The 13,501-nt window shown below is 37.0% G+C and overlaps 1 protein-coding gene across 3 annotated transcripts in view; it reads right to left on the reverse strand.

The window, feature by feature from the left end:
- Positions 1-13,501, reverse strand: part of ADD3 (adducin 3 (gamma)) — a 112,547-nt gene that overhangs the window by 30,238 nt on the left and 68,808 nt on the right. For all 3 annotated transcript variants that reach the window (XM_012723750.1, XM_004680451.2, XM_012723751.1), the window contains exon 2: positions 337-557. In XM_012723750.1, coding sequence (XP_012579204.1) covers positions 337-528 — 192 coding nt within the window. In that variant the 5' untranslated portion in view covers positions 529-557. The remainder of the gene's footprint in view (positions 1-336; positions 558-13,501) is intronic.

Consider the following 13,501-nt stretch of genomic DNA (forward strand, 5'->3'; position numbering starts at 1 on the left):
AATATTTCAGTCACACCTCTGTTTTCTTCACACATATTTAGTCTGAACTGGGTGTCCTTGAGTTTAGAGCCTCCTTTATCTTCCTTCAATGAAGCAGCATACCCAGAAATCACACAAAAAATTTATACTACCAAAGATGATACTAATTTGTTATTAAAACTTTCCAAGTCAAATATACAAATCAGGTGTTCATTTTGCCTTTAGAAGATTGGAGTGAAGTTCATTCTTTCTCTACCAGTCTTGTGTCCTATGTACATTTTAAGACACATCCTACTTATCATATAAAAGTTTCCAAAGAAAAAGAAGAATTAGAAACTAGAAAATATTTCAACTCACAGGACTTTGTAAGATCTGTGTGACTCGTTTCCTCTGCTCCATCATATTGAAGTCTTGTCGCAGATCAGGAGACATGTTCCTCTCCCTTATGTATTCTGGGTCATTTTCATTTATGCGGTCAAAATACCTCTCTTTGTGAGGCATGCTGGGGGGAGGGCTGGTGATCACGCCTTGGCTGGCATCTGAACTCATGCTTCAAGTCTGCTGATGCCTCTTGTTATCTGCATTAATAGACACAAAGGAGAACATTCATGATAAATTCATCTTTATTAAATTCCATTTTACATGGATAAATTAGTAGAACTTTTTATTGGCTCCAGTAACAGTCGCAACTTTCTGTAGAAAGTAGTTTCTCAGAAAATGTCAGGGTAATTTTTTATTAAGGTAAGAATATACTGTAATGTTGAAATGGAAAGTTATATTTTCAGAGCTAATGAAAACTTGCAGTTCAGTATAACAATTCCATCAGTTACCAATGGAATTTTTACAGGAAGCAACAATCAAATATCTGAAAGTAAAATGTCATATCTAAGATGGCAAATGTTCACCTTTACTGAGCATTATCTCTAGAGTTTCTCTTGCCTTTCTTTCTTACTCATGGTTTTGTCTCAGACCACATTAATGACCACTACATTTTACAGTAAATATAGTTTACTATTAGTAGAGGAAAAACAGCTTAAAGTTTTCCAAATGACTCAATGACCAGTGAAGGTGTGATTATTGTGAGGTTGTCAGGCTATATAACTTCAGTAGGTAGTGTTTCAAATCTAAGTAAGAAACCATGAAGTCACATGAAAGGCTGATTCACTTAATTAGCATGATTTATACTAATACGTAGGATAATACTTGGTTTGATTCCAGGGGAACATATTCATTTGGGCTTTGCTGCGGCTGAGCATCTCACTAACTAAAGCTAGATCAAGAGCACAGTTATTTAGAAATCTCCTGTCTCCTAACTGTGTATGCTTTATTAAGTCACCTTACTCAGTATGTCTCAAACTATGATGAAGAACTTTCTCCAATATGTTGTGAGCCAATGTTTTCTTAAAATATGAAATAGTGCACGTAGACACTATATTCTACATCATATTCTTACTATCGTATCCTCCACTTACAACAGACAGGTAACAGTTTACTGATCGTCACTGAGGCCTAGAACACACAAGTGTAGCACTAACCTAGCAACATTAAGTTGTGGCCAATTAAAGGAATGATTCTTTTCCAACTTCTAGAAAAAGTGACATGATATAAATCTAAGTGAGGAGAAAGGGACACTGATCAGTGTATCCCTGTTCTTGGCTTTTCCATTTAATTGGATATTTAGCAAGGGAAAATGTGCTACAAGAAAGAGAAACACATAAAGAAACCATAAAGATGGTTTTGTTTAACCAAATTTTCTCTATAGGTAGTGACATCCATTCAAATGAAACATGTTCAATGTAAATGACTGAGCAACAGAAAAACCATTCTAACTACGAAATGGTATTTATTCAAATGACTATTTGCCAGGTGGGAAGAAATATTTCATAATAAAGGGAATGAAATGTAAAATATCCAAGTATTCTTTTTCCATTTATGTAGAAAACTAAGGGAGAGAAATTTCTGTGGACCTGCAACTCTGCACATTCTTTAAAGCCTCTGAGTCCCAGCAGAACACTTTTCTAGCTAGAACCAGAACACTTTTCTAGCTAGAACCAGAAGGGGAAAAAAGACAAGAATTACCTGAAAAGATCACTACAAAAGTGTAGTGTATAGAGCACTGTCAGAAACTTCTCAAATCCAGCTGGATTATGAGTCGTTTAGAGGTGCAGCTGATCTTTGAAAACTAGTTTTTTTTTTTTTGGAAGCTCTTTATAATAGGTTCATTTGAACTCCTTAGATCAGTTTACTGCTGTCAGTGAGGAATTTCACGGAGAATTAAAGTTTAAAAAATTAAACAAACAAGCATACATATCAGTAAATGTCATGCTGCTTTTTTTTTTTTTTAAGATTTATTTATACATACAGAACTGGGGTACAGGCCAGAGGTGCAGGAGCAGTGAGAGGACTCACCAGAGGCAGAGTGGGGAGCAGAAGAGGTCAACTGACAAGTACACTGCTGAGGGAAACAGCAGGCAGGTCAGGAGAGGTCTGCCGCCCCATGTGGTCACCTCTGGGGAGGGGATCAAACTCATGCTGAAGTGCTTTAGTTTTTTAGTGCTGTGCTTTAACCTGCTGCGACACCAGGGAGGGCCCACATTTCATGCTGTCCTTTAATGGTCAAATACAGGCTAAGTTGATGTTCAATAACGGAAAGTGACTTAGCAAGGAAATGAATTTTGTTTTAATTCATAACAACAAGCCACTGGCTTCTTAAATTATTAATAAAAAGGTCCACAAATGTTGCCCTTAATTAGATTTTACATATTTCTCAGTCCTAGTAGTACTCTTTAGCCTTCTGGAGAATACAGGAGACAATACGCTTGTGTCTAAATGCATTTGCTGATGCTTTTAAGATAATTTTGTTAAAACACAGTAAAAAGTAAAAACTGTGTAGGTAGATTCATTTCACCGTCCTAGCATTGGCTTAAGAAACTGATAAGTGAAACGTTGAGAAGTAAATGCTTACCTTCTGAAAAACTCTTGATGATAAAAAGCATTTTAAAATGAGTAAAGAGAAAGATATTTAACCATCTATTTAATTAAGAACAAATCACATACTCTTATACTTTTCCATCTTATTTTATCTTTGTGACTACACAATGAAGGAAAAGTTGATTACCTATAGGTTCAGTGAATCCTGAATCTGCCAAAAACACTGCTTATGTCTGAGGCAACATTCAAATTAGAGCCACAATTTCTGCATCCTATGCCACTTTATGATGACACATATTTCACATACCTTGAAACATACAAGAGGTACAAAAATTTGAGACTTTCAGTCTACACTCTGTCCTGAATGCCAAACAACTAAAGCTCTCAAAGATGAAGAACTGATATTGAAGAAGGGAAGTAAAGATCTTTGTAAAAATTCAAAAGTTCATTATCTTGACTTGTAACACAGGTGATTTCAAATTAAGTTTGAAAGGAGAATTGGGAATTTCTATCAAGGACCCAGAAGTTAAGACTAGCAGCTGGTCATTTACTCCTATCTACCCAGATGCTGAACAGGAAGATTTTACATACATTTTCAAGAAGCATATACAAAATAGTTCTAGTTTTATAGTCTGAAGTTGAATTTTTTCAAGCTGTTTTAGTTCATTTAGAACAGTTATGAAAACCTTTCCACCCTTTTGTATCTAGGCTTTCCTGACAAGAGCCCATATTCTATCCTATGAAGAGTTAGTATTTTTAATTCTATATTATGAAGTTTGATCTGATCATATCTTTTCCTTTCTTAGATTCTAAAATGGTTCTCTTTCATCATGGGATAAAATTCTTCACTGTCCATAGTTTGTTGTTCCATCATTACTTCTTCCACAGAGAGTGCTTTATTTCTTATAGGAACCACCCAGCCTAAACTTAAAAAAACAAACAAACAAACAAAAAAAAAAACCCACCACAATATAAAGGAAATCCCAGTAAAGCCCATCAAACTCTCTGTACAATGCTCTATTACAAATTCTTTCACTTTTTCCAAAACCACTATATATAAACAAAAATTCTAGTGATTTTCAAAAGCTTAGAAATATCCTTTCATATGGCTCTCTCAGAATAGCCTTTTCAAAAAACTGATGAAAAATTATACATCCACAAGCAAAGGAAAAGAGAAACTTGTCCTAAATCTCACATCTTCATAAAAAAAAATTAAATCACTTCTAGGCATACTCTGCCACCGACCCCACTAACAACATGTATACAATTAACAACTTGTACATGGTGGCCAGGGATACAAATCTAGTCAATCTTTAAAACCCATGATCTTAATCACAATCCAGACTGAGTGGCAGCTAATAGTTTTGTTCAAGTGCTAATCCCAGTGGTTCAGTAACAATGATAGACTGGAAAAGTTTTACCCAGGCCCCAAAATAAGAAATACCAAAACTGCTATGGCATGTAGAGGAGTCCTGTGCCTTCATTGTATTACACCCCTTACGTGGCAAATTCTAGTTCCACTTAACCCTGAATGATTCCTAAGCAGACTAGTTCTGGTACTAGATGATATCTGAACAGCTCGGTTTCAGGACACGTTCTTTTTAAAATTGCCAAACCTATTTTTTTCTTTTCTTTTATATTTTTTAATTTTATTATTATTTTTTTAAACCAATCCTATTTTTAATACCACATCTACACACAGCCAGTGCAAACCAGTTTGAATTCCACCGTGGAAAACAAATGATTCTTTGAACAATGTTCTCTGAATTGAGAATGATTCAGGAAACAGATTTTAAAAAAAGTAATGTTACAAAACTTGTCACACTATGGTTTTTTTTTTTTTTTCAGACCATGCAGAATAGAAACAAGATACCAACTTTAAACAAAATTTTGGTTTTAAAAATCTTATCCAAATATTTATGTAGTGACTATCCAACATGTATGTTTAAAGAACACTGGGCTTAAGACACAAACATAAAACTCTCTAATGTGGTGGCTTTCAAACTTAAAAAAAAAAAAAAGCAATCCATAATAAGTAACTTTCACATATAAGTACACAGATAAATACCAAATCTATGACATGCTTCCCACTACTATGTGGAACTGCCTATATTTTATATTTTAATATATTTCATTCATAAAAATGCTAGTCAGCCTGACATCAACAATGAAGGAAATGAAAGCAAACACAACTGTGGCTCCATCAGACTAAAAAGATTCTGCACAGCAAAGTAAATCATCAATAATGTAAGGAGGCAACCTCCCTAACGGGAGAAAATATTTGCAAATTATAGGGATAAATATCCAAAATACGCCAAAAACTCCTACAACTCAACACTCAAAAAGCAAACAATCTGATTAAACTAGACCTGAACATTTTTTTCAGATGACACAGAGATGATTGACAGTATAAGAAAAGATCATTATTAGGAGCAGCATCATTAATCATCAGGGAAATGCGAAACAAAACCACAACAAGGTATCACTTCATGCATTGTTAGAATGATTACTCCCCCAAAACAAGAAAATAACAAGAATGTGGAAGAAGGGAACTTGTGCACTCTTGGTGGGAATTAGTAGTGCAGCCAATAGACCAGAGCAGCCACTGTGGAAACAGTACTGAGGGTCCTCAAGAAAGCAAAAACAAAAGATTACCATATAATCTAGCAATTCTACTTCTGGGTAGTTATCAGAAGAAAACAAAGGCACTAATTTAAGAGCACTAAGAATGGATAAAAATCAACATGGTAAGTGTAAAAATGTACATGCATATGTGTATGTATGCATACATGCATAAATGGAATATTATTTAGCCATAAAAAGATGAAGTCTTACCATTTGTGACAATATGGATGGATTTTGAGGACACTGTGCTAAATGAAATAAGCTAGCCAAAGAAAGGCGAATACCATCTAATCTCACATATATGTGGAACCTTAAAATAAATAAATAAATAAATTCCCCCATCTCCCAACTCATAGAATCATAGAACAGACTGGTAGTTGCCAGAGGCAGCAGTGGTGGTAAAAAAAATGGGTGAAGGGACTCAAAGATACAAACTTTCAGTTATAAAATAAGTCATAAGCATGTAATGGTAGTAAGTCATAAGGATGTTATTAACACTAGTTGTTAAGAGAGTAGATGTTAAAAGCTCATCACAAGATAAAAAATGGATGTTCACTAGACTTTCGTGGTGATCATTTTGCAACAATGATTGCAGAGAGGGAAGGGGGGAGTGAAAGGGAGAGAGAGAGGGAGAAGGGGGGAAGAGAGAGAGAAGGAGGCATGAATGAATATATGTTAGAGAAATGGGAGTAAGAAATGATTTCTTTTTCTTTTTCTTTTTTTAGGAAATGTTACGGGCGGTTATAGCAATGAGACCCTGATGGCTTGTGGGATAATTAAATTTTCCTCCATTTGGACACTTAGAAAGTGCCATTTATACTACTCACTGTCAGTTTTCCTACCATTTTCTCACTTTTTTCTACTTCTAGCTTAATTTTCCAAATCACTTTGTAGCCCCCACAATATCAGAGCATACTCCATCAATGGTGGCTGAACTGTATTATTTCCTTATATCACAACTTCTTCAAATCAATCTGGTTTGTATTATTTCTATGCTGGAAATAATAAAATCTTATGAGGAGTCATTACTTATAAAAGCCCTTCCAAATTTAAAACTCTTGGCAGTTTTAGCAGCTTTTCTACAACATACACAAAAAGATGGCTGCATTTTAAGAATCAGCCCTATTGTTTCATTTAAAAAACAACAAAGATATGCTGAGACTTCAAAGCAGCATATTTTCTGAGAAAACAAAACTGTAAGTTCATTGCGTTACAGCTTTTCTTTGATGAAAGTTACTATAAAATTGTAATGGTATTCAAAGTTCTAGAAAACAACTGGGAGTCTGACAGGCTACATTCTCAGGTTGACCAGTGAAATTTTACTCACTTTAAATTCTAAAAGATAGAAAATACTTTCAAGTGCCAGCAAAGATTTTATATACTCTGACAAACCTGGAAAACCGAAGTAGATAAAAGTCAAGAAAACTTTAAAAAAGATTGGCACTGAGTAGATTCAATAACACAGGTGGTACTTTCCCTGCCCAAATGGAAGAAATTTTAATTATCCCACAGGCACCAACATCTTATTGCTATAAGGGCTACTGATTATATAAGAATGGTCTTGGAGCATTTCAAACTAGATTCAAGAGTAACATTTTGCAGATGAATGGAAACTATACTCAGAGGCAGTGATTTTTCTAAAGCTTAAATGCTTAAATATCAGATATTGCTGTAAAGTCATGATTATTAGCATTATCATTATCATGTTATTCATATTAGCCACAGTCAAAACATACTCCCTTCAAAGAAATATAAGAAGAAAGTCAGGTCCATCACATACTACTTATGCAAGTATTTATAAATACCATTGTCTGAGAGGAATAAGCTATAAAGCTAACAATTCTAGTGCTTATCATGGACTCAACGGCATGAGTACTTAGCAAGCACAGAAAAGTAGATGTGCAAATGAGGTAGTTGTAGAGTGGTGGTTTTCTTGACTTAAGTATCTAAGAAATATCTAAGGAATATATTTTCTTTAAGTACCTAAATTTTCAAAGATTAGAAGACTGAAAGCACCCACTAGCATATTACCAATAAGTCAAAGACCTGCCCTTTCAGTTAAATTCTTTGAAGTTGTTACAGCAAAAGTTAAAAGAGCACCCAATTCAAATCTTTTGATTAGCTAATTAAAGAAAGAGGACTTAATAACGAGATGTACTCAAGATCACACCCTAACATCATCACAGTGAGGATACTATGTTCTCCTAGTCTAGAGCTCTTTCCACAATGTAATAATGCTTCCTCATAATTTGTCAGTCCATATGTTTGGCCTTCTTTTCTATCAGTATTCAGCAAACCAGATAAAGATGCATAAGGACAGTGAGTACTAGGAGATGTGAAAACCATGTCTAGTGAGGTAGACAAATATGAATAGTATCATGAAATACCATGGAACATTCCACATAATTTTGAGTTCCAAACAAAAAGGAATTCCTTGCAAGGTAGAGACTCTTAAACTGGCTCAAGTCTATTTGAAAGGACTGACACACAGGCAGTGATCAGCACTTTGGAAGCTGTAATTGTTCAAGATGCCTACTGTATCTTAATTAGAGGTTATTGAAATGATACAGATTGTGCCATAAGAAAAGTATGCTTTAAGTTTATGTTTTTAATCTCTAAAGTTAATTTAGCATCACTTTGAAAGAGTTGAAGGTTTTTAACTATTTACAATGAAACAAATGAACCCTCAGAAATACTGTTGGCAATATCCCTGGTTTATAGATACAGAAACTGAGATTTAATGATTTGCCTCAGATTGCTCAGATTACCAAGTGCTCTTCACCAAAAAGTAATTAATAATGTTTACAGAGCTTAATAGTTGTGGAAGAGTTGACCAAAACAAGATGGAATGGCTCAGAAGACTGTGATTTTCTGCAGTCTATACTGCTTTTACAATTTTGATTAAGCTGCTTTTCTTTATTGGCATGGCTGGAAATATGCTACAGGGTGACAATATTCAACAACTAAATAGAGAGCCTCCCTGGTGGCCTAGGGGTTAAGTCTCAGCGCTATCACCTCTATACCCAGAGTTTGATCCCTCGCTACAGAGCTGACCCACATGGCACAGCAGACCTCTCCTGTCTGGCTCTGTCTCTGGTGAATCCTCTTACCAACCCCTCATACCTCTGGCCTATACCCCAGCTCTTCTACACAACAATAATAATAACAATAATAATAATAAACCAACTAAACAGAAATATCAAATAGTCTTAAGTATAGCAAAATTAAAAGTTTTGTATGTCTACCTAGCAAAGTGCTGTAAATGTGTAAAACTTAATTATTTTTTGTCACATTACCACAATGTTAAAATTAATACATATCACTCTTAAATTTCTAAATCATTTTGAAGTTCTTCTGAAATTACTTTATTGAGTATAGCTTTAAATTAAAACTATAAAATTCTAACCTTCAGTGTGAAAGTTTAGGAAACAATGACTCTGCATTTGATTAGTAAAAGATACTATTAATCTAAACTTTAAACATTTAACTTAAAGTCAAGGGGGAAAGGGGATAACTAGATAGGCTAGTAACAACAATTCATTATGTTCTAAGTGTCTACTCCTTAATGGAAGTTGCTAGCTGGCTCAGCACTCCAGTAAAAAGCAAAGAGAGGCCCTCCCTGGTGGAGCAGCGGGTTAAAGCACAGCCCTACAAAGCTAAAGCCACTTCAGCCTGAGTTTGATCCCTGCCCTGGAGGTGACCACGAGACACCACAGACCTCTCCTGACCTGCCCGCTGCTCCCCTCACCAGTGTACTTCATCAGTCGGCCTGTTCTGCGCCCCACTCTGTCTCTGGTGAATTCTCTCACCGCTCCTGCACCTCTGGCCTGTACCCCAGTTCTGTATGCATAAATAAATAAACCTTTAAAAAAAAAAGCAAAGAGAGGGCTCTCCCTGGTGGCACAACAGGTCAAAACACAGCAATAAGAAGCTAAAGCCACTTCAGCATGAGTTTGATCCCTGCCCCGAGGTGATCCACATGGCACTACAGACCTCTCCTGACCTTCCGGCTGCTTCCCTCAACAATGTACTTTGTCACACAACACACAACAGAGGGCACAACTACAAGAGGTGTACAAAACAGGTCAAGCTGTTTTGTAATAAAAACTATACTGCTAATTAAGATAAACTAAGCAAACATGAAAAATGTCTTATTAAAAATATAAGTGCAGAAAAATAAGTACAAAAATTTCATGTAAGTTGCTCGCTACATTAACATACAGCAAGATGATGCAAAGACGGGAAAAAGTAGGAGATGAATTGAGCCTCTTTCTTACTGAAGTGCCAATATTGATGAAGACTATTTCATTGATGAATGTTACCTGTTACAAGAACATTGAGCTGGACTTCTATATTTGAAAAGAGGGAGTGTGGAAGAAGAAAGGCTTAGATACTAGTAGGCATGAAAATAACATTCACAGGTAACTTTAAAATATTTCTATATTAATATCATTATAAATAGATCAAAATTTCCACTTAAGGGGTAGAACTGAAAAGGGCAGAATTACACATTTGAAAATGTGCACAAAAGTGTTCAGGGGTGGCCCTCCCTGGTGGCGCAGAGGGTTAAAGCACTACACTAAGAAGCTTATGCCACTTCCGCATGAGTTCGATCCCCGCCTGACCCGGAGGAGATCCACATGGCGCGGCAGACCTCTCCTGACCCGCCCGCTGCTCCCCTCAGCAGTGTACTTCAACAATCTGCCTGTTCTGCTCCCCACTCTGTCCCTGGTGAATCCTCTCGCTCTCTGCATCTCTGGCCTGTACCCCAGTTCTGTATGAATAAATAAATAAATCTTAAAAAAAGTGTTCAGGGGACATATACTTTCTTGATGTCCAATGTCAGTATTGCCTAGATTTGCCTAAGTTGTGCCCAACATGAATCATTTGGTAAAGCAGGCATGAAACCTTTTAAAACAAATAGTTTTCTAAAATGAGTAAAACAATTAACCATAGAGGCAAGCCCTCACGTATCTTACAGAATAAAAAACACATGGTCTCAGTGCCTTTACCCTCCTCTCTACAAAACATGATGAGCGTCCCATGTATATATTCCCTCAGTCATCATTTGTCTTCAACATGGACTTTTTGAAAATGGTTTGGGAAAAACCAAATGATTATTTATTTTTTTCCTAAGAGAACATTAACAGAAACAAGTGAATGGATTACTCAAATGTTCCTCTCAGACATTTAGTTTTTGTTATTAAGTCCCCTGATATCAGTGAAATTTTAAAAATGGAGATCCAGGAAACGATCCAGAACTTGACAGCTCATGATGAATGAGAGATTTTAAAGAGTGGAATCACTGAGGATTACAATTTTTAAAGTAAGATTCATTGCTCTCAATTTCTCAATTTAAAGAGTCAAAACTTTGGCTCTTTACTACTTGGTAGTCTTTCTGGGCAAAGGCTATTTTTTTTTTTTTTTAAAGAAACATCAACTCACATCATGAACTAAAATGTGTGTGTGTGTGTGTGTGTGTATTTGTGCAGCACTGAGCTTGAAAAATTTAAAGCCCTAACTTTTTTTTTTTAAGATTTATTTGTACATACAGAACTGGGGTACAGGCCAGATGCTCAGGGGTGGCGAGAGGCTTCACCAGAGACAGAGTGGGGAGCAGAACAGGCAGATCGACGAAAGTACACTGCTGAGGGGGGCAGCAGGCGGGTCAGGAGAGGTCTGCCACGCCATGTGGATCACCTCTGGGGAGGACGGGGATCAAACTCATGTGGAAGTGGCCCTAGCCTCTCAGTGCTGTGCCCCAACCTGCTGTGCTACTGGGGAGGGCCTTAAAGCCCTAACTTTTGCCATTTTCTTGAGAGCAACATTTGAGGTCAAAGTTGAGGTCTTACCTATTACTTCATATCTTCTCTAGAAACACAGGGTGCCTCAGATTTTTCCCAAGTGAATATCAGAATACAAGTAATACAGAAAACTTAACTCCCCTCCCATTCCAATTTTATCCATTTTTCAAGGATTACTCTAGAAAAGTGCTTTGTTACTATGGATAATACTTCTGTGATGTTCCATTCCTGGTGTGGTCACTGTGATCAGGAGTGGACAGGACAGAGTCCAAAAAACAGGAGGCAAATTTCTTAGTTTTAAAATTTGCAGGAAAATGTACAAAAAATATTTAAAAACATGGGGGAGAGAAGGTCCCAAGAGCTCACTTTATCTCCTATTTCAGATATTCCAGTTAAATACTTTTGGCTTTTATGGCTGTGACTTTTAAAATACAGCTGCTAAAGTAAATCTGAAAGCTGTAGGGTAACTCAATACATTGTTAACTGCAAAAAAGTCTGATTTGAAGGAGTTTCTACCCTCAGATTTTAGCTGGCAAGGAGGACCTTAAGATCATCACAACCTCATCTGTTTTCTTTATGGAAAGCCTAATATTGAGCCATGAAAATGCACATTGTAACAGTTTTTGAAAATTGCTTTCAAATATATTTAGTCAGACCCTGCCATTTTAGAAACCTGACAATGATTTTTAGTGGAAATCCATGAGGTTGATGCCTATCAACCTCAGAAATCTGTTCGTATTAAAAAACATTTGTACGAAGCTCATTTTTTCAAGTGAATTATCCTTTAAATCTAAGGTTTGATATTTTATGCTGTACTGGGTTGAATAGTGTGCCCTAAATTCAGAATATGACCTTATTTGAAATTAGGATCTTAAATTGTAGCCATATTAAGATGAGGCCATACTGAATTAGGGTTTGCCCTAAAATCAATGGCTGGTGTCTCTAGGGGAGAAAGAAGAGATGGATGTGGGGAAACTACAAGGTTAGGGAGACGCAGCTCAGGCCTGGAGCAGCAGGCTTGCTGGCAGCCACTGAAAGCCAGGAGACAGGCAGGGGAAGGATTTCCCCTTCAGATTTGCCAGCAAAAAAATCTACCCGGCTGACACCTGATTTTGAACTTCTGGTCTCAAGAACTGTAAGAGAATAAATTTCTGTTTTTTTTTTTTTTTAAAGATTTTATTTTATTTGTGCATACAAAACTGGGATACAGGCCAGAGATGTGGAGGGTGAGAGAATTCACCAGAGACAGAGTGGAGTGCAGAACAGGCAGATCAACGAAATACACTGCTGAGGGGAGCAGCGGGCGGGTCAGGAGAGGTCTGCCACGCCATGTGGTCACCTCCGGGGCAGGCGGGAATCTAACTCATGAGGAAGCGGCTTTAGATTCTCAGTGCTGTGCTTTAACCCGCTGCGCCACCAGGGAGGGCCAAATTTCTGTTATTTTAAGCCACTCATTTCAGGTATTTGGTTAAGGCAGCCCTAGGAAACCCATACACACACTGCTGCAATGGAATTTCCATCCTAATTTAACACCTACTTTAGAAGACATTTTACCATCATAACAGAGAGATAGCACCCTTTTGTATAAACAATGTCAGCAATGTAGGAACAACAGAAATCATCAAAATAATACCCTGAATGACATCTGACAAAATACACGTAGAGGATGCAACATGGGTGTCACCATGCATGGCCTTTCCAAACTGTGTTAGGTTGAAAACAATGTTTCCTAGAAAGTCTGGGAAGAAGATATGGATGTTCTTGTCACACCAAATTCTGACCAGAGTTGCTTTGTGAAGACATCACCATGAAGATCATCAAAGAATGCCAACTATGAAGTAAAGTCGCAGGGCACAGAGGCACTACTGCTGCCCTCATAGCTGAGACATTGTGAAAGGCAATTAATTATAAAGCCATAAAATATTACTTTCCGGTGGAGTATCTTTCACTTAAGCAAGGGTGGATTAAAAAAGCTACTTGCTCATGTTGGCAGCTTTCAGGCCATGTAAATGTACCCTGCACTTCTGCCCTTCTTTCCACCACAGGAACTACGGAACAAGCCTGCAGGGTCACCATCATGCCAGGCCCCGTGACCCTGGGATTAGGAGAAACCACACCATCTGGCTTAGCAGCCCAACCTCAGGTTAGTCTTGCTGCTGCTC

Source organism: Condylura cristata, unplaced genomic scaffold, assembly GCF_000260355.1.
Source record: "Condylura cristata isolate star-nosed mole 26May11 unplaced genomic scaffold, ConCri1.0 scaffold00011, whole genome shotgun sequence".
Taxonomy (NCBI): Eukaryota; Metazoa; Chordata; class Mammalia; order Eulipotyphla; family Talpidae; genus Condylura; species Condylura cristata.